The 23,149-nt window shown below is 33.8% G+C and overlaps 1 protein-coding gene across 1 annotated transcript; it reads left to right on the forward strand.

The window, feature by feature from the left end:
- Positions 1-1,748: 1,748 nt before the first annotated feature.
- Positions 1,749-22,682, forward strand: LOC110645236 (probable cytosolic oligopeptidase A; the record flags this gene model as incomplete). The annotated part of the gene is made up of 17 exons (XM_021798314.2): positions 1,749-2,135; positions 2,546-2,713; positions 2,928-3,051; positions 4,202-4,278; positions 4,962-5,105; positions 5,225-5,455; positions 5,517-5,607; positions 6,004-6,125; positions 13,868-13,975; positions 14,075-14,320; positions 14,814-14,959; positions 15,205-15,322; positions 21,001-21,160; positions 21,269-21,300; positions 21,554-21,619; positions 22,144-22,215; positions 22,361-22,682. Coding segments are annotated over 17 exons (2,379 nt in total), but the record flags the coding sequence as incomplete, so codon positions are not given.
- Between the last annotated feature and the right edge of the window lie 467 nt (positions 22,683-23,149).

Consider the following 23,149-nt stretch of genomic DNA (forward strand, 5'->3'; position numbering starts at 1 on the left):
CGCACTTAATATTTGGCACACACGCAATTCCTAAGTTGTTAGCTAGCCAAATTGTTTTCCAACGAAATAAAAGCTATTGTGCAAGAGGAGATAAACCTATCTGAATTTGGAACTATCATGGCTGATTATAATTTTTTGCTTAGTCAAATGTTTTGCAGCTTTTGTTGCTTGGATTGGTAGGCAAGCTAATAGAGCGGCTCATAATTTAGCTAGAGTTTCTCTTCACTTTGATAGTACTGTTGTTTTCATTGAACCTCCTCAATTTCTATTATCTAATTTGTATGATAATTTTCATCAGTAATATATTTTATTCTTTCAAAAAAAGAAGTTTCATAAAATTAAAAAATATATGTAAAATTAATGAAGATAACATTAATTTTAGAAGTTTGAAAATACTTTATAAAAAAACAATTAAAAATAATTATGTAATGTCAAAATATATATATGCTGGCAAGACCTTATAATTTTAAATATAACTCTAGTATTATTGAGTTAATGTTAATTAGATAAAACATATTTAAACGATTTAGTTTTAAAAAAATTACGAACTTTTCAAAAAAGATGTATGTTTAAATTTTTAAAATTTATAAATTAGGTAGAATTTAAGGTTATATATATATAAACCCATTTTATATTTTTTTAATGTGAAATCACTATTATAATTATAGTCAAAGAGTAAAATTAAATTTAAAAATTTCATGATAAATTATAATATAATACGTAATATTTTATTTGATTAATAAAATATTTTTTTAATTAAATTTAATATTTTAAAAAATATATTTTATCTATTATTAATTGTCATCAATTAATAACTACAGTAAAATATCATTATTATTTAATGGAGATATATATAAAAGATTGATTTTTAAAAACTGATAAATAAATGTGTTAATTTTAATTTTGATATATATATATATATATATATATATATATATATATATATATATATATTCATATTTCTAGAAGGATGAAATTATTCATTTCTCTTAGCCATCGTTGCTCATAGTGTAATTAGCACTCTGTTATGCCACATCAACTATAGATTAATTGCGATACGATGATAAGAGCAGCTTGCAATCTTGTTTGTTTGAATTCAATTTACTCATAATGGAAATACATTAATGAGAAGGAAAAAAATTTTAAGATCTTGAAGTTGTTATGCCCATTTTTGAGGTCGTAACATATAGAATTCTTTATACGTTGATCTGCCTCCACTTAAAAAGCTCTCAATACACTTATGTTTTAAAGAAAAATTAAATTAATTATGGTAAAATTAAAATATAAAGAGTTGATCTGAACAAATTGATGTATGAAAAGCTTATTTAAATATAAATATTCATTATGATCCAAGGGACAACTAATCATAAATTTATTAATGGATTATGAAATTAATCCATATATTATGTGGAGCTCCAATACATACACACGTGTATATCCAATTAGTTGAATTTTGAGAGCTTTTCTCACTTCAATTTGCCTAATTTATTGACACCTGTTTAAATAATACTATGAAATGTTAATAATATTTTAATATAATTATTGATGATAATTAATAATAAATAAAATAATTTATCGTTAATTTTTTGAACTTTAATTTCACGCCACAATTGTGATAAAATTGAAAAGTTTTAATTTGGCTTTCTTTTTAACTATGCTCCAAAGTTGACATATACCCAAGATATTTTTAAAAGGGCAAAACGACAAAATTCAGCCGACAAGAACCCCAAAAGAGAAAATGACAACAAAACTGCACGTTCCAAAGAGAACTCTTGGTCACTCTCTTTACATGCTCATGGCGATACGTTTCTTTCTCTCTTCCGTTCAATCCAACCAACCATAAACTCTCTCCTTGTTGCCATTTTGGCCCCAAAAAATTCCTCAAATCCCATCATTGCCCTCCCTTGTCCTCTTCTTTTTCCTTCTGCCTCCATTCTCTCCACAAATCCACTGCTTTCTGTGTCTTTCTTCACTCTTCCTCTCCTTGTTATTCTTCACTCTCACCTCCTTCAATGGCTGCTCCTGATGAGACTCTCCGTTCCAATCCTCTCACGCAGGATTATGAGTTCCCTCCCTTCGATGTTGTTGAGGCTGAACATGTTCGACCTGGGATACGTGCCCTGCTAAAGAAGCTTGTATGTTGCTTTGATCTTTTGTTGTGTTTTGGTTACTAGGTTTGTTCTGTTTTGCTTGTTTGGTGTCTGGATTTGTTGGAAGTCCAGTCTTTTTTGAATGATTATGATCTCTTGTTGTGTTTTTGGTTCTGGGCATGCATTCTTGTTTTTCTATTTTTTAATTTACTATTTCAATAATTGATTGTTTGATAAGTGGGACTGAAGCAGTTTTTAATAAGATATGACTGTCGATTATTCGATTGCCTACTTTCTTTTTCTATTTAATCCGTGTGTTCTGATTTTTTCTTTCCCATTCGAGCGCTGGGAAGATTATTATTATTATTTTTTTTAATATTGGTTTTCTGGAATTTAAGAATGGTTTCTTTTGTCTTTGATGTTGATGTTGTGTATGAATGAGTGGTGCTTTATAGGAGAGTGATTTGGAGGAATTGGAGAGAACAGTGGAACCATCATGGCCAAAGTTGGTGGAGCCATTGGAAAAGATTGTAGATCAGTTGAATATTGTTTGGGGGGTCATCAATCATCTTAAGTCTGTTAAGGATACACCTGATCTCCGCGATGCAATTGAAGAAGTTCAGGTAAATTTTTATATATCGCATTTCATTCTCTTGCAGACACTGTTATTCTGGCAAAGCACCTCATCTATGCGCACTACATCGGTAATTCTTATCTATGTCAGGACTAGAAGGAAAACTGGTGCAATATATGTAAAGAAAAAATAACTCTTCAGTGAAGTTAAATATATGCCTGTATCCTGTTTCTAGTGCTTATAGCCTTGAGTTTTTTCTGCAGCCCGAAAAGGTCAAGTTTCAGCTTAAGTTGGGGCAAAGTAAACCAATTTACAATGCATTTAAGGCTATCCAAGAATCTTCCCAATGGCAGTCACTAAGTAATGCTCAGAAACGTATAGTGGAATGTAAGTATCATAAAACTTCTTGTATCATCTAAAATGGTTATCCTTTTCTCCATTTTGGTTCCACTTAAATCCTTAAAAATTATTTCTTGTAGTTCTATTGTTGGTTTTAGAATTTGAATCTTGTATTTCTTTCTGAAATTTCCCCCAATCTTCATGTCACTGATTTTGGTTGGATTTTCTTAGACTAGTTGGTCGCAGGATTGTCCACTGGTCATTGCTTTAATATTGAATGGATAGGCTTGGCATAGTCGATCTTGCCCTGCAAAATTAAAAAAAGAAAGTATTTTTGCTGGGTTGTGCTGCATATTTGGGTTGCCATGCTTCTTGGTTTGTGCATACTTGTATCTGAACTGCATATCAATTACAGTGACTCAGGTTTCTCTCATGTTTAGGTATTAAATAAGTTGATCCATTAAATCCCATCCATCAACTCAGGCTCTGAGATTTAATTTTCAAATTTGCTCTATTCTTTTTTAAAGGGAGAAGGACATTGGTATTGAATTCATGGCCAATGCTTGGAATTACCTTCAAGCGTATTAAATAACCGAGCTTTATTTAGTCGGATTTGGCTTATTTATAATAGTGAAAGGTTAACCTTTTATTATTTGGCCCTTATAATGATGAAAATCAAAGGATAAGAAAAACAGGAGAATACATATTATCCTTTTTGCTAGATATTAGTTTCAGACAAACAGAGATACTAGATATGTCTTACCATTGGTGCTGTGAGTTATATTAAGCTTGGTTCTCCTAATTATTAAGCCAAAATCTTGCAATTTTTGGGGAATTTGTCAGATTGCATGAAAAACAGGTTTGGGAGAGGAGAGATATGGTTAAATGTAACTCACTTTGACATGGAAATTGCTTTTAGGCTTTTCATGAATGGATGTTTTCATGAATTCGTGTTGATATATTGGCTTTGCTTCAATGCACTCAATTAGTTAGTAGATGTCATCTTGTATTACATTTAGATTACAACTTATTATGGCTTATGTATTATTTTATATTGCATTTGGATTACTTCTTTTCAAGTACATGTTATATCATTTACAATGTCCTTCCATTGTATTAATTAGCCGTGCTTAAACATTTGAGATTACACTTAACTTGTTTAACATGCCGGTTTACTTCTGTATTTGTGTCTGCACAGCTCAAATAAAGGAGGCAGTTCTTAATGGTGTTGCTCTTGAAGATGATAAAAGGGTAGAATTCAACAAAATTGAACAGGTTTGTCTTTGATAAAGTCCTAAAGAAAAGGAATACTCAATTACTCATGTTCTCACATGGAGTGGTAGGGGGAATTCGTTTAGCACAAGTTTTCATTTTAAAGCCTTGAGCTATCTCCTTCTCCTCCTCCTCTTCCATCGTTTCTTCCACTAACTTGCTTTTTTGTTGACATTTTTTCATCAGAAAACATTAGCAATTGAATTATTAATATGTACTATCTGCCTGTATATCTTGTTATTGTTGTTAAAACTCAACTCAACTCAACTCAACTAAACCTTTAACCCAAAAATTTGGGGTCGGCTATATGGATTCTCTTTCTCCCCTCTAAACGATTTTGGGTTAAATCCTCGGAAATGTGTAATGCTTCTAGGTCATGTTGTGCTACTCTCCTCCAAGTCAGTTTAGGTCTACCTCTTCTTTTCTTTCTATCCTCTACCCTAATGTGCTTTACTTGTCTAACTGGAGCCTTCGTATGTCTGCGCTTCACATGACCAAACTACCTCAATCTCCCTTCTCTCAACTTATCCTCAATTGGCACCACTCCTAACTTTTCTCTAATGCTCTCATTACGGATTTTGTCTTGTCTAGTATGGCCACTCATCCACCTTAATATTCTCATCTCTTACCTTTTCTCTAATACATTATTTTTGTTTATGGCTTTTTAATCATGGTTTAATTTGCAGGAGCTGGAGAGGCTATCGCAAAAGTTTGGGGAGAATGTATTGGATGCCACAAAGAAATTTGAAAAACTCATTACAGACAAAAAAGAAATTGAAGGGTTGCCTGCTACTGCACTTTCATTGGCTGCACAAACAGCAATTTCCAAGGTATTACATGTGAAAATATGTATTTTTTTTCCTCTATTCATTAATATTTATTTTAGTTTTATTCATCAAGTCGAGTGCCATTGTTTTTTTAAATAATTTTTTATTCTTTTATCATCCAGGGGCACAAAGAAGCAACTGCTGAGAATGGACCATGGATAATTACATTGGATGCCCCAAGTTTTATGTCTGTCATGCAACATGCTCATAACCGTGCTTTGCGTGAAGAAGTCTACCGTGCTTATGTAACTCGTGCTTCAAGCGGTGATCTGGATAACACACCAATTATTGATCAAATATTAAAGCTTAGACAGGAAAAGGCTAAGCTTCTCAATTACAGCAACTATGCTGAGGTATGATTTATTATTATGCTCAACAATACCCTTTGATTCCTTGCTGAAGTATTTGTAACAGGTAAGCATGGCAACAAAAATGGCGACTGTTCAAAAGGCAGAAGAGCTCTTAGAAAAGCTGCGCACAGCTTCCTGGGATGCTGCAGTGCAAGGTAACATTAAGTATAATTTGTTAACCTAGCTCCAATAATTTTGACCTTAAGGTGAAACATTTTCTTTAGGGAGTTTTCACCCTTCTGTAATTGTTTTGTTGACTATTTGCAAACACACACTCTTATGTCCTGAAAATTTCATTTATATCTTCTATGCGTTATTCTAAAATGAAATTACAGTTTGGATCAATAAAATCTAGTTATTCTTCATTCCTCTTGTCCTGATGTGGTCTAAATGTAAATTTTACAGTTCGACTAATTTATAAGGTTACTGTTGAATATGGCCTGCTTTCTCTAACTTCCAAAAGTTTCCCTTTCTTAACGCTACATTCTCAGCAAAGTCGCCTTTAGTTGAAATGAGACATTCACAACTGCATCATTCTTTTATATTTGTAGATATGGAGGACCTTAAAATTTTTGCCAAGAATCAAGATGCAATAGAAGCAAATGATTTAAGTCACTGGGATATTAACTTTTGGGCTGAAAGGCTTCGTGAGTCAAGATATGAAATCAATGAGGTTGGTTTTCTCTTCTCTCGCTCTCTCTTTTGTGAGTGCATTTCTATCTAAGGCATATTGCAAATTTGGTATGCTGACTACGATTTTTTTTTTCTTTTGTGATTTATAATATTTTCAGGTAAATATCACACGCGATCACTTAACTTTATGAGTGTTTTCATGAAAATCATTGAATTTTAATTTCCTTCATAAAATTTACTAAACTTCAATTTGATTTCATAAAAGTCACTGTGATCAGAAATTAAAGGTTTTCAAATTAACCTGTTGACCTGTCAACTATTTTACAAAATAAAATTATCTTATTTTATTTGTTTCTTAAAAAAGAAAAAGAAGAAAATAGGATGCATAAAACGCATCCAACTTCCCCCTTATCATCAAACCCCTCCCCTTTCTCCGTTTTTTCTCCATCATTAACCACTAGTTAGGTAATTTTATTTGGAAAATAGTTGATAGGTCAACAGGTTAATATGAAAACTTTTTATTTTCTATTATAGTGACTTTTATAAAATTAAATTGAAGTTCAATGAATTCTATGAAAGATATTAAAATTCAGTGATTTTTATAAAAATACTCATAAAGTTAAGTGACCGTGCATGATAATTATCCCAATATTCTCTGACTGATGTCTTGGAATTGATTTTATTCTATTTATGATACATTATTGCTGTAAATCAACCTTGTATGCTTTGTTTTTTTGCTGGTTCAGTTGTGGATTTTATTGCACTTTTAAATAGCCAATTGATTTTGATAATCATGCACTGATTATAGTTCAAAGGAAGGTTAGAAGGCCCTGATTTAGCAAATAAAGGACCTGTTTGGAGGGATTGAATACACAATTTAGTCCATTTTTTCCCAAATTGTCAGAAAAGAAATTTCTCATTCCCTGTCTATTGATTGGAATTTCCCTTTTTTAACTAAGGTTTTACCCTTTCTATTGGATATTGAAGTGAAATTTATGTTCTTTTTCTCATATTGAATATGATTGTAGTTTTTTTGGAATGATTCATTCTGTCTCATTTTGACTTTGCACCAAGGAAAGAAAATGATAGCACGTGTTTTTGTATGTTTTGAATGTACAAGCACTAGCATTCATGTGTGGGTGATGTAGAACAAAGGGAAAGAATCAAAAACAAAGAAAAAAAAATCAAGGACCAATCCTTGAAGAAAAGAGAACTAATTCTCAAGATATTATTAAGCTTATAGAAATGGTCATAACAAACTGCTAACAATGAAAAACTTAGGTCTTATTTATAGGATTAGGAATTTCAATCTCATTAGAATTAGAGAACCCTAATTCAATCATAATTAGGAATTGAAGAATCTCAATTTAATTAGGAACCTAATCTATTTGTGATACACTATCATAAAAAACTAAAATTCTTATTTTCTATATTTTTTTTCCTAAAATAAGTACTCCTAAAATCTTTAGGAGTGTATTTTGCATTATTCCCCCTTAGTTGAAAAGAATTCGACTCCGTAGAGTTGACTTGCAAATAAGCATCCAAGAGAGAGAAGGATCTGGGCTCTGAAATTCCTCTTGTGTCATCCAAGTAGCATCAGAATCAGGATAGCCTTGCCACTTGACAAGAAATCTACGAAATCCATGAAATCCACCTTGTGAGGAAGTAACGAACTCATCATCAAGCACGGTGTTGATATCTCTAGGTTGAGGAAGTGATAGCGACTTTGGCACAAGCTGACCTGCAGAAACACTAGAAGGCAAAATAGGAGGCTCAAAGGTGCCTCGATAAGGTAATAAGTCCTCCGCATTGAAAATAGGACTGATATTCATATCTTTAGGTAAGTCAAGTAAATATGCATTAGATCCAAATTTTTGCAAATGGAGAAAGGGCCAATAGCTAAAGCATGAAGTTTCTTTAGAGAATCTTTAGGAAGCTTTCGGGGCAAATATGAACCATGACATAATCATCAACATTGAATTCTTTATTCCTAGGATGCACATAAGCAGCAAGTTTGTAATTTTCATTACTTAAAGCAATCTTTCGCCTAATCTCAGCATGCAAATCATGACTATGTTGAGCAAAAGATTCAGCAGGTTGTGAAACACGAATATCAGGTCGAAGAGAAACAAGGTCAACTGGGGTACGGGGAGAATAGCCATGAACAATCTCAAAAGGGTTTTTACCTGTGGAACGATTTACTGAATTGTTATAGGCAAACTCTGCAATAGAAAGAACTAAATCCCAATTACCTAGCTTTTCTTCTACAAGACACCTAAGCAAATCACCCAAGCTACGATTCACAACTTCAGTTTGACCATCTGTTTGAGGGTGAAAAGCTGAAGAAAATTTCAATGTTGTGCCAAACAACTTCTAAAGTGTCTTCCAAAAGTAACTAACAAACTTAGCATCCCTATCAGACACTATAGAAGAAGGTAAATCATGCAATTTGACAACTTCCCTAAAGAACAATGCAGCCACATGTGAAGTATCATATATCTTGTTACATGGAATGAAATGCGCCATTTTTGAAAACCTATCCACTACTACTAAGATAGAATCATGCCCTCGAGCTGTTTTAGGTAACCCAAGAACAAAATCCATGCTCACACCTTTCCAAGGGGTATGTAGAATAAAAAGAGGAGTATACAAACCAGTGTTATATTTCTTAGCCTTAGCTAACTGACAAGTGCGACATTGTGAGACAATCCTAGCAACATCTCTCTTTAATGAAGGCCCATAAAACCTATCCTCAATAAGTGCAATGGTCTTATCTTTTTCAAGATGTCCTACTAGCCACCTGCATGTAATTCTCATACTAAAAATTCTCTAGGTGAAGTACGAGGAATGCACAATCTAGTGGCCTTAAATAAATAACCATCATGAATAACAAAATCAACAAAATCACGATGATTACCTATATTCACCTTTTGAAAAGTAAGACCAAAATCAGGATAAGTATCATAATCATCTTTCATCTTTTCAAATCCAATGACATTTGCACTCATTTCATGAAGAACAATTGCTATATGACTAAGTGCATCAGCTGCTTTATTATCAACACTAGAATAATGTTTAAGAACAAAGGAATACTCATTAGGAAACTCAGCCTACCTAGCATGTCTAGAATTCAATTTTTTTTGTGAGTTCAAATACCTCAATGCTTAGTGGTCAGAAAACAAAACAAACTCTTGTGGCAATAAATAATATTGCCAATGACAAAGAGACTGGATTATAACATAAAACGCCCTATCATAAGTGGAATATCTTTGTTTAGCCTCATTGAGTTTTTCACTAAGGAATGCTATAGGATGACTTTCTTGACTCAATACACGTCCAATACCAACACCTGAAGCATCACAAGCAACTTCAAAAACTTTATCAAAATTAGGATGCCCTAAAACAGGTGCTTCAGTTATTTTCAACTTAATATTATTAAATGCTTTAGCAGTAGCTTTAGTCAAATTAAACTCACCTTTCTTAAGACAATCAGTAATAGCAGCCATGATTGAACTAAATCCTTCAATGAACCTTCTATAAAAAGTAGCCTTTCCATGAAAACTATGTACCTCATAAATTGTTTTAGGTGTAGGCCACTCTTTAATGACTTTTACCTTTTCAGATCAGCTGCTATACCTTGCGCAGACACAATAAAACCTTAGAAAAGCACTTTAGATTGTATAAAAGAACACTTCTTAAGGTTAGCATATAATTTTTCTTCCTTAAAGAGTATCAAAAACCTGTTGAAGATGATTCAAATCTTCTTTAGATTTACTGTAGATCAAAATATCATCAAAATAAACTATAAAAAACATACCAATGAAAGATTGTAAAACATGATTCATGACATGCATAAAAGTACTAGGTGCATTAGACAATCCAAAAGGCATTACTAACAATTCATACAACCCTTCTTGGGTTTTAAAAGTAGTTTTTCACTCATCACTTGGTCTAATCTTGATTTGATGATACCCACTATACAAGTCAATTTTAAAGAACACACAAGATCCTGCAAACAAGTCCAACATATCCTCAAGTCTATGAATTGAGAACCTATATTTAATAGTGATCTTGTTTATGGCTCTACTATCCACACACATTCTCCAGGAACCTTTTTTCTTAGGTGTCAAAAGTGCAGGAACAGCACATGGGCTAAGACTATGCCTAAAAAAGCCCTTTGTCAAAAGTTCTTCAACTTGCCTATTTAACTCAGCTTGCTCCATAGGGTTCATCCTATAATGACGAAGATTAGGTAACTGTGATCTAGGAACTAACTCAATAGCATACTTAATATATCTCATTGGTGGTAACTCACTAGGCAACTCATTAGGCATAATGTCAGAGAACTCTTCTAAAAAGTGTTTTATCTTAGAGGAGGTGTCAGGTTTAGAATTATAAGGGACCTTTTTAGCTAAGATAACTAAGCAATATTTACTTTCCCTTCCTACCTTTTCAAAAGCCATGTTACTCAAGATAGTAATTTTCTTTTAAGCGTTTAGTGAAGACTTAGGCTTTGGGTTTGAAGAGGAGGAGGTCTTTTGGGAAGGTTTTGCAGGTGTCAAAATGATTTTCTTTCCATCAAACTTAAACACATAGGTGTTGTCCTTACCATGGTTAAGTGCATCATGATCATAAAGCAAGGGCGACCTAAAAGCATATGGGCAACATCCATAGGTAAAATATCACAATAAATTTCATCTTTATAATGACCCATTTGGATGGAAATAAGACATCTTTAAGTTACAGGCAAAGTTGTATTATTTACCCAAGCAACCCTAAAAGGTTTAGGATGTGGCTCTACCTTAAGGTTAAGTCTCTATCAATGGCTTTTTTAGCTACCACATTCATGGTGCCCCCCCGCCCCCCCCAATCAATTATTAACTTGCATGACCTATTCCCATTTTTAACGAAAGTATGGAAGATGTTAGTGCGTTTCCAATCATCATCAACAACAGTCGACAACACACAGCGAACAATATTAACATGCTCATCATCTATATCTAGCTCATCTTCATCACCAGAATAATCAATAGGTCCTACAAATTCTTCCTGATAATCAAATGAGTTATGCTCACTTGCATGTTCCTCTTCACATGCTTGTTTTAAAGCTAGTGCACCGTGTAGACACTGAGATGCAATATGACCTTTATCATGACAATGAAAGGATTTTATGGAAGAGCTATTAGCTCAAGACCCACTAGATGCAACAACAGAATGAGAATTAGCAAAAACAGTTGCTTTACCTATGCTTTTTCTTGTGCTATTTTTAGGATTGAAAGCTGATTTTGGCACAATTTTAGTCTGACTTAGACATACAGACTGTGGAGAAGACTTAGGTTGATATGATCTTACTGATTATGAAGCAAACCTATGGGAGATAGGGAATTGGTATTAACTCTCAATCTCTAAAGCCTTGTGATAGGCTTCCTCTATTGTTTCAGGAGAATAAAATTTGAGTTCCTTTTGAATGTCAAGTTTCAATCTATTAATAAACTGATGAAGTACAAGGAAAGGGTTCTCAATTGAATCACGATATAAATCACATCTAAAGTTTCCTCAAATTTTTTAATGTATTCAGTAACACTGGGGGTTGATTGCTTAAGATTCATCATCTCATGTGCTATATTGTTCTTATAATAGCTAGGTACATATTTTTCCTTCAACTTACTTTTCATGATAGCCCATTGAGTAATAGGAGGCTCATTCAAGCACTCCATATGTTGCGTTGAACACTTTGCCAAAATTTCTTAGTAGCTCCAGCCTCCAGTGAATTTTATTTTGGCAAAACAAACACGTTCTAAATCAGTCATGTGATAAAAATCACAATACTGCTCTATCCCATATAACCAATCAATGAAAGCATTAGGGTCCAATTTTCCATCATATTCAGGAGCATTTAGTTTGACTTTCCTAGTAATATCAACATTTTCATTATTAGCATATCTAGGAGGTTGCCTATGGTCTCTATCAAAGAGTTTACCATGAGGATTAGGTTGCCTGTAATTTCTATCAAAGGTCCTATCATGAGGATCATAATGCTCAAAATGAGGATCTTGTCTAAAATGAATGATTGGTGGTGCATCAAGAGCATTCTCATCATAATCAATATGTGTCCTCTCTTCAAAGTGCAAAGGCATATTACCGATAGGATTAAACCTCACTTGTTTTGTTATTACATTGCTAACCCTATGCGATGCATTTTGTGTGCTTGGTGTATAAATTGTAGCAGGTGCAGACTCATCAAAATGAGGTGACTCTAGGTGTAGCTTAATAGATCCTTCTTACATTACAATTGGTTTGCCCGTAGCTTTCAGATGTTCAACAATTTGTTCCACTTGTCTTTTTAATTCAACAAATTCAGGTTAACCATATAATGTGGAATTAGGGGGTGGGTGTGAGGTAGAGGCATGGTACTTATCTTTAGTCATAATGAATGCTAAGCTGACTAAATTTACTAAAATTAATGCAAATAACAAACTTAATGCAAACACACGCCAATAAGAATGTTAAATCCAATTTTAATGATTTATGTCAAGGTTATTGGTGATTGGATTGAATATAAGTAAAAAAGACAAATTAAAGGAATGAAATTATGTTGAATGGGTAACATAAATTATGAAGTAAATTCTTGGATCTAAAACATCTTACAAAACTACCTAATTTATGAATAATAATCTAGTTTCAAGTAGAGAAGCGTATCTCGCCGAAAACACAAAATTTAGCATCTTGGAGTTGTTTTCTGCCGAAACGAATGCCAAAATCGGACTCAGAATGTTGAAATTAGTCAGGTAGGACTCTTCCAATTTTTTGCTGACGTGGCAATCACGTGTTTGATGAGGTGGCATTTTTGATAATGTGGCAAAGGATGGCTGACATGGTAATGAGGTGGTAGGATGATGTAGTGATGTGGCGCTCAGTTGCTAATGTGGCGATGACGTGTAGATGAGGTGGTACGATGTTGGGGTAGTGATTGGCTGATGTGGTGATGAGGTGTCGATGAGGTGGCAGGATGATGTGGTGGTGGTTGGCTGCGACTCTTTGGGCTTCTCCGTTTCAAGATTTTTTTTTTTTTTGATAAACAATAAACTAGAGGTAAAAGTTTAATAAAGGAAGTTTGGGATTTTTTTTTTAAATAAAGAAGGCAAGAACACAGATTTTGAAAAAGCTTGAGAGTTTGCGGAAGCAGAAGAAATTTGGATTGATTTTGGCTCTGATGCCAAACTTGATGTTGAACAAAGGGAAAAAAAATCAAAAACAAAGAAAAAAAATTTAGGACCAATCCTTGAAGAAAAGAGAACTACTTCTCAAGATGTTATTAAGCTTATAAAAATTGTCATAACAATCTGCTAACAATGAAAAACCTAGGTCTTATTCATACGATTAGGAATCCTAAACTCATTAGGATTAGAGAACCCTAATTCAATCAAAATAGGAATTGAAGAATCCCAATTTAATTAGAAACCTAATCTATTTAGGATACACAATCATAAAAACCTAAAATTCTTATTAAACCAAAGTTCTTATTTTCTATATTTTTTCCTAAAATAAGTACTCCTAAAATCTTTGAAAGTGTATTCTGCATCAGTGGGCCAAGCATATGTCTGTAATGTGATCAATAATGCATATGATTATTTCAATATAGTATCAACTCCTGTCTGACTGATTTCACTTTCTTGTCAACTCCTGTCTGACTGATTTCACTTTCTTGTCTTCACTTTTTGCAAAACTTGTGCTGTCTTTCATGGAGAAAAGCTTACTTGTTTCTTGTTTTGAATTCTACAGGAAGAACTACGGCCATATTTTTCATTGCCAAAGGTTATGGATGGCCTTTTCAACCTTGCAAAGATACTTTTTGGAATTCATATTGAACCAGCGGATGGTTTAGCTCCTGTAATATTTTCAATTTGCTCCATTTTTGTTTTGCTTTCTGCCAAACGTAGTTTATCTAACTGTCTGGTACCTTATTAATACATGCTTCTGGTTTTATAGGTTTGGAATAATGATGTTAGATTCTATGGTGTGAAGGATTCCTCTGGTAGTCCAATTGCATACTTCTATTTTGATCCATACTCTCGTCCATCTGAGAAAAAAGGAGGTGCATGGATGGATGAGGTAGTTGGTCGGAGTCGGGTTTTGTCACGCAATGGTACTACTCCAAGGTTGCCTATTGCCCACATGGTGTGCAATCAAACACCACCAGTTGGAGACAAACCAAGCCTTATGACATTTCGGGAGGTAACCTTAGCACATCTGTCTTGGCTCAATGGCTTTGGTTTTTATTTAGGGGCATGGGTGATTTGCTAGACACACACGTAGGGTTTAACATCCAACAATCCTTTAAAACACGGACGTAAGGGGGCAACCATATTCTGTGGATTAAACATTATGTTTAACCCAGACTAGTTGTTTTCTTTATTTAAATATGCTTAATACAAAATGACTATTAGGATGATGGCTCAAAGTTTCTTCATGTTAATCTGTTGCTGCTTTTGAACTCTATTCTTCTTTTAATAATGTGAAAGGAGTGGTTTCATACAACTATCCTTATACAGATCTTAGGGAGCAATTATATATAACCATCAAATCTTTAGTTTTTGTGAAATGATGTAATCTAATTTTGACATAAATTGCTTGTTCATTGAAGAAGTTATTTACCCTTTTAGGGAAAAGAAATTTATATCGGGGAACTGTGGTGGTGTAAATTGCCATGATTTTGCTTTTTTTGCAGGTTGAGACTGTCTTCCACGAATTTGGTCATGCCCTTCAGCATATGCTTACCAAGCAAGATGAGGGTCTTGTTGCTGGAATTCGAGGAATAGAGTGGGATGCTGTTGAATTGCCCTCACAGTTCATGGAAAATTGGTGTTATCACAGGTAATTTAACCTCAATGTGATTATAGATCATTTGAATGTTCCACACTGAAAAATTCTTTTTTATAGCTTTCACTTCTATTTATTTTGCTATTGTGAAATTGTTTTTACAATGATAGGTTGCATTCTATAACTTATTATTTTTATCATGTGTGGTCAGAATGTGTTATTTCCTCAAAGATTTCTTTGTTGGAAGTAGTAATTTCAAACTGATTCAATGTGCATATATTTAAATGTGTTTGCTGCAGGGAAACCTTGATGGGCATTGCAAAGCACTATGTAACTGGGGAGACTCTCCCGGAAGATGTATATTTGAAGCTTCTTGCTGCAAGGACTTTTCGTGCAGGTTCCCTTAGTCTTCGTCAGGTTTGTGGAAAATGATGGGGTTTTGCTTTTGTTTTTCTTTTGTAAGTTATTTGGAATTTTTCTTTTTTTTTTTTATGCTGATTACTTGTTGGTAGGTCTGAAATCTATTTGAGGATATAGCTTTCTTTTGGAAAGTTGGTACATAATTGTTTTCCTTCTAGTTCAGAAACACATTTCTTATATCATTCATATCGATTTATATGTGGTTACTAACTTTCCATATTAATGAGTGAAGATTTTAAGAGAATATAGCTTTCAAAACAGGGCCATAAATTAATGAAAAGTTTTGAAATTACTTACATTGTCATGAAAGAAAAATAGCACCAACGGTGTAAAATTAGCAATTTTAAAATTTAAACCCTAATGTGTCATGCAACATGTAAGTTCTTTATATTATTGCCAAAACACATATTTTAGTTACAACACTTGTCACTCAATTGCTTAAAAACCTATTAGTTATTAGGAAACTTAAACCTTAAAATTATTAAGACAAAATTAAGGAGTTTAGCCATTCAGGCTTAGAATCACATTCAACACCTTATCCGGGGAGCTTAGATTGCCAAAGGTCGATCCTGTAGTCCGTCTGTAGGAACAAGATGACCAAAGCACCAAGACTCAACTGAAATTTCTTTGTGCTTCCTCTCCTTGTCTTGACCGAGCTTGCACAAACATGAAATTTAGGGTTTTTCTTGGTTTTAAGCTAATGGAACTGTAGAGAAACTATTTCTCTATCTTTAATTTAAGAGTGACAACTTCAAGTTTCTCTTGAATTAAACACAAGAAAGAAGAGTGGAAAGCTTGGCTTGAGAGAAAAATGGAAGAAGAAGAGATTAACCACTTAATCAAAAGTTGTCTTCTTATCTCTAATTCTTAGAGATATTTCATTCCCATAAGGTTAATTAGTGGTTGACTACTAATCATTGTCACCTTTATAAGTGTCCATATCTAATTTCTCCAATTAGACGTGTTTTCTCATTTTGATTTGGTCACTTGTTAAGTTAATTTAGGAAATTAAAACCTTAATTAATTAGTATTATATGAAATACTAATTAACTATTAATTTTCTCTTTTCTATGACTTTCTAAGTCATTTTAATCAAATTAAAATTTTTTACCTTATAATTAATTTATCAAGTTTATATTTAAACACGTTAAACATAAACTTGAATATTTCCATTAATGAATTTAGTTTCAAGTCGTGTTAGAAATTTTGCAATCTTATTGCAAATTAAAAATATTAATTTAATTAATTAATTAAATCATTTAATTAATTAATCAAATTAATTATGCTTTAATCATTTTATTCTTATTGTGTGTGACTTTCTGAGTTCATTACTAATTGGCAATGAGAATAATATTAACTCTTTAATATTATTGCAACTATTCTATACTTAGAGTAAAATTTCCATATCACTCTTAGTTCTCATAAATCATGGTTGACACCTAGTATAGCGTACCATGAGTACCCAACTAGTGATGAATTAATTTATACGTAACTCATGAACTTTGATGATACATATCATGCACTAAAATCTTTCTGTTACATAATCCCAATCCTAGCAAAGGTCATGGTTTATGTTAAACCCTAATTGCTTAGAATCATATGTGCTCATCTTAATTCAAATTCTTGATTAATAAGACTTTTCCATCAAAAACTCTTTTCTGAATAAGTCTATTTGTCTTGGCCATTAAATTTATTTATTAAGAATAATTTAGATAGAAATAAGATTTTATTCCTGTTTACTTAGGGCAACGGATTCTATCTTGACTTAACTCTTATCTCCATATATAACTAGTCGAAACCAACATATGCTCTTACACTTGTACCCAGTACAAGTATGTACAACTCAACTCAACTCAACTAAGCTTTTATCCCAAAAATTTGGGGTCGGCTATATGGATTCGCTTTCTCCACTCCGAACGATTTTGGGTTAAATCCTTAGAAATGTGTAATGCTTCTAGGTCATATTGTACTACTCTCATCTAAGTCAATTTAGGTCTACCCCTTTTTTTCTTTCTATCCTCTAACCTAATGTGCTCTACTTGTCTAACTAGAGCCTTCATATGTCTACGCTTCACATGACCAAACCACCTCAATCTCCCTTCTCTCAACTTATCTTCAATTGGCACCATTCCTACCTTTTCTCTAATACTCTCATTACGGACTTTATCTAGTCTAGTATGGCTACTCATCCACCTTAACATTCTCATCTCTGCAACTCTTATCTTAGATGCATACGACTCTTTTTGTGCCCAACACTCACTACCATATAACATAGCCGGTCGTATGGCTGTACGGTAAAATTTTCCTTTCAATTTATTGGGAATCTTACGATCACATAAAAATCTCGTGGCACGTCTTCACTTCAACCATCCGGCTTTAATCTTATGACTAACATCCTCCTCACATCCCCCATCTACTTGAAGGACTGAGCCTAGATATTTAAAGTGATTACTTTGGGAGAGTATCACTCCATTCAAACTAACTCCTTCCCTATCACCAGTTTGGCCTTCACTGAACTTGCAATGCATGTATTCTGTCTTCGTTCTACTTAACTTAAAACCCTTTGACTCTAGAGTACTTTTCCAAAGTTCTAGCTTTCTATTGACTCCTTCTCATGTCTCATCTATCAGAACAATATCATCCGCAAACATCATGTACCAAGGAATACTCTCTTGTATATGTTTCGTCAGTTCATCTAAAACTAATGTAAAAAGATAAGGGCTTATGGCTGATCCTTGGTGTAATCCAATTGAGATCGGAAAATCTCTTGTGTCCCCTCCCACTGTGCGCACAATAGTAGTTGCTCCTTCATACATATCTTTCAATACTTGTATGTAACTAATAGATACCCTCTTTTGTTCTAACACATTCCATAAGACCTCTCTTGGAACACTATCATAAGCCTTTTCCAAATCAATAAAAACCATGTGTAGATCTTTCTTCACATCTCTATATTTCTCCATCAAGCTTCTAATGAGAAAGATCGCTTCCATAGTTGAACGACCGGGCATGAAACCAAATTGATTGAGAGAGATAGAAGTATCATGACGTAGTCGATGCTCCACAACTCTCTCCCACAACTCTCTCCCACAACTTCATAGTATGGCTCATGAGTTTAATTCCCCTATAGTTTGAGCAACTCTGTATGTCTCCCTTATTTTTAAAAATAAGTACTAAAATACTCTTCCTCCATTCATCAGGCATTTTCTTTGATTTTAGAATCTTATTAAATAATTTAGTTAACCATGCCACTCCCATATCTCCCAAATACTTCCACACTTCAATTGGTATTTCATCGGGTCCACAGGCTTTACCCACTTTCATTCTCTTAAGTGCTTCCTTTACTTCTAAAGATCTAATCCTTCTAGTATAATTCACATTCTTTTCTATTGTTCTATAATCTATATTCACGCTATTACCATTTTGACTATTATTAAAGAGATCATTAAAATAATTTCTCCATCTTTCTTTAATGTCCTCATCTTTCATCGGCACTTTTCTTTCTTTATCCTTAATGCACCTAACTTGATTGAGATCTTGACATTTCCTTTCTCTCTTCCTTGCTAATCTATAAATATCTTTCTCCCCTTATTTAGTTCCAAGTTTCTCATATAACTTTTCAAAGGCCTATGCTCTTGCTTGACTAATTGCCTTTTTTGCCTCTTTCTTTGCTATCTTGTACTGTTCATATGCCTCATTATTATCACATGTAGGTAATTTCTTATACCATTCCCTTTTTCTCTTCACTGCTTTTTGTACTTCCTCATTCCACCACCATCTCTCTTTTGAGGGCGGTCCATGTCCTTTAGACTCTCCAAGTACTTTTCTAGCTACTTCTCTAATCTTTGATGCCATCTGTATCCACATATCATTGGCCTCCATATCTAGCTTTCATACTTCGGACTCGAGAAGCTCATTTTTGAATTTCACTTGCTTTACTCCTTTGAACTCCCACCACTTTGTTCGAGCTACACTATTTCTTCTGACCTTACTTGAATTGTTCCTAAACTTGACATCCAAGACCACCAATTGATGTTGACTTGTTAAAGCCTCTCTTGGAATGACCTTGCAATCCTTGCATAGAGCTCTATTTGTCTTCCTAGTTAAGAGGAAGTCGATTTGGCTTCTATGTTGCCCACTTTTGAAAGTTACTAAATGTGACTCTTTTTATAAAGTAGGTATTTGCTAGTATTAGGTCATATGCCATAGCAAAATCCAGGATGTTTTTTCCCTCCTCATTTCGACTGCCAAAACTAAAACCTCCATGAACATTCTCATAACCTTGTCTATCATTTCCTACATGCCCATTCAAATCTCCACCAATGAAAACATTCTCTTCATTCGGTATGCTTTGCATTAAATCATCCATATCTTCCCAAAACCTTTGTTTACTCTCACTGTCTAGTCCTATTTGTGGGGTATAAGCACTAACTATATTTATTGTTTCTCCTTCCGGTGCTAGTTTTACTAGTATAATTCTATCTCCTATTCTTTTCACAGTTATTACTGCGTCTTTCAATGTCCTATCTATGATTATGCCCACTCCGTTCTTGTTTCTCTCCTTTCTGGTAAACCACAGTTTGTACCCTGCATTACCCACTTTCTTACTTTTCTTTCCTACCCATTTAGTCTCCTGAATGCCAGCAATATTCACCCTTCTCCTTTCCAAGGTATCCACAAGCTCCATTAATTTTCCTGTAAGTGATCCAACATTCCAAGTACCAACCCTGATCCTCCTCCTATCCTGCTCCTTCCTAATTGGTCTCCTTCTATGATATCTTCTATTGTTTTCTATGTCTATCTTGTGTTCTGTTCCACTATTTATTCTACTATCTGTCCTATGGACTAACTTCTTTATCCACACCCGTCCATGATGTGGGAACCCTTGCTCACTTAACACCACACCCGGGCGCCGGCATGGCGCGTCGCTTTCGGTGAACGCCCTACACCCTTGCATATTTCTCACTACACCCGGGCTCCGATGTAGCGCGTCGTTAGTAGAGGACGCCCTAACGTTTATATCATTTGAATCCATATCATAGCGTGTGACGAAATTTTTACGCTGGTTGTCACCTATCGCAACCCTTCTCCTTTATCCGGGCTTGGGACCAGCTAAACGCAAACTACCGCAACTCAGTACAAGTGTGCAAGCGGTATCAAATTCAAACCATCTATATACAAACTAACCGTGTCATTTCAAGTCAAGAGATTATATGCACTGTTATGATCTAGATGATAACGTATTGACAAGAATAAACTCCATGTACATATCATTTTAATGTCACTGGTTCAGTTTACTTATCTTATAAGTGTCCACCATATTTGTTATATGGCATGAGACTCACCATTCCATCTTATTAATATCTCATACTAATACATGAAAACAAACAGAGGTGACAGTCTATACGTATAAATCATACTCAATGAGATATTATTGACTGTGAACCAAAATTTATAACACTTGTGCTAGATTATTCTGTCGCTCATATTCTTAACACCTTAAGAGTGGAACATTTAACAAGCTGTTAAAGGATACTTTCAATTAAATTTAAACAATTTAAATTAAAAGAAAAGATATTCGCCATTAAAGAGGAATAAGTATTTACAAGATACAAATTACTAGTTATACTCTAGGGCATACAGCATACTACTAACATGCAATTGTTATAATGCAGTTAAGATTTGCATGTGTAGACTTGGAGTTGCACACAAGGTATATACCTGGTGGGTTAGAGACCATCTATGATGTTGATCAAAGGGTCTCTAAGAGGACACAAGTGATCCCGCCGCTGCCTGAAGATAGATTTCTTTGTAGTTTTAGCCATATTTTTGCAGGTTTGCTTTCTTGTGAAATTATATGAATTTCTCAAGTTTAACTTATAGTTTGTTAGCTGTGACCTTGCCTTTTGACCTTATTAGTTGAATTCTCTTTGTGACTGTTAGGTGGATATGCAGCTGGATACTACAGTTATAAGGTAATAATATTCTTTAGATCCAAAATACCTGTAGCTTCATCCATAATTAAATGAGGCACTATCGAAGGTTCATCATATGCATAACTCAATATTTAGCTCTCTAGAGCAAACACAACCCAGCTTGAGTTTATTCTTCCTCTTGAAGAAGAAGAAGAATTGTTGGCATAGTTTATTTTCTTGCGTTTCTACCTTTCCCCAACCCCCTTTTTTTTTTTTTGTTTGTTGCATCCAAAATAATGATTCTTAATGGCAGTGGGCGGAGGTACTATCCGCAGATGCTTTCTCAGCTTTTGAGGATGCTGGATTGGATGACAGCAAGGTATGCTTGCAGAAAAAGCTTTCTAGGACTGACCTTAACAGCCCTGTTACTGATTTTAATCTTTAGTTTCTTGTCCTTTCTTTATGTGCATTGTGTGATTATTGTATTTATAGTTGCTTATGATGAATTGCATTACCTCTTGAAAATATTTAATTGGATATTCATTGCACTATGAGTACATGATATAGCCATTGAAAATGGGATGTTATCATTATTACTTGAAATGTTATAAAGTTTAATTGATGATTGATTAATAACAACTCTAGAATATCATTAAACCTGAGATAGACATAGGAATTCTTAAAAAACGTTTTGATACAGGATATTAAGTTTTTGTTTAGGATTTACTTCCCAATTAGAATTCTGCCATAAATATACTGATTTGCAATTCATTATGTTACTTCAAGATTTGTTTTGATGTTTACAGAGAATCTAATACTGCCATAATCATCGAAACAAAACTTCTTTCATTTGCATAATAAATAAGTATTGCATGAAATAAATGAGCTCTATTATTGCTGCAGGCTGTCAAGGAAACAGGGCACAAATTCCGGGAGACCATTCTTGCTCTTGGAGGTGGAAAAGCACCATTAGAGGTCAGACAACAAAAGCTATGTTTTAACCTGCATATTTTTATGTTTCATAAAAATTTACCAGACATAATGGCTTGCCCTTGTGCAATTTAGTTTTTCTGTGTTTCTTCAATTAGGCATAGTTTACATATTATGATGTTGCATCCAGGTTTTCGTGGAATTCCGTGGACGTGAACCTTCACCAGAGGCACTGCTCCGACATAATGGTTTGTCATCAGTTACAGCCTCGGCATGAGTTCTACTGATCATCTGTATTCTGTCAGTGTACAGCGTTTCTGAATGATATGCAGGCATGTTGTTAGGCCTTTGAATGCTGTGCACTGATTATGGGTTAAATTCAGAAAGAAAATTGCCTGTGATTTCCTAGGGACCTATGGCAATTGTCCAAATCCTTGTTTGGTTGAGTTGGAACATTTTAAATGTACAAGATGTTGAAAATAACAGCAACGAAATAACGTTTGTACCTTCAAGATCTAACAAAGCACAGTACATGCGAAGTTTTTCCCATCCTTGGTTGGAAGGTCTGCTAAACTTTTGCTTAGAATCCATTAACATCGAGTGTCAGCTACCAAGTGAATTACAAAACACAAAATTTTGTGAAATCCAATTAAATTTTGAAATCCAATTAAATTCTATATTTTGCATGTTTAATTTAGAAAAAAAAATCAATTTTAAGAATTCAATTTTAGAAATTAATTATAATTTAAATTAATTCCTATCAAATTTAATAGAACTTAAAATGAATTTCAAAAATTTACATAATCAATATTTTTGAACAAAAATACTCCAATAAAAAGAAAATCCTGCCAATCAAACTCTATTGACTAAAGAAGATAGAAATCACAAATTAATTTTTTATATTTATCTTAACTTTATATATTGTTATATAAATTTCATATATTATGAGATATGTATATTTATTATTATATTATTAATT

The sequence above is a fragment of the Hevea brasiliensis genome, chromosome 10 (genome assembly GCF_030052815.1).
Source record: "Hevea brasiliensis isolate MT/VB/25A 57/8 chromosome 10, ASM3005281v1, whole genome shotgun sequence".
In the NCBI taxonomy this organism is placed as follows: Eukaryota; Viridiplantae; Streptophyta; class Magnoliopsida; order Malpighiales; family Euphorbiaceae; genus Hevea; species Hevea brasiliensis.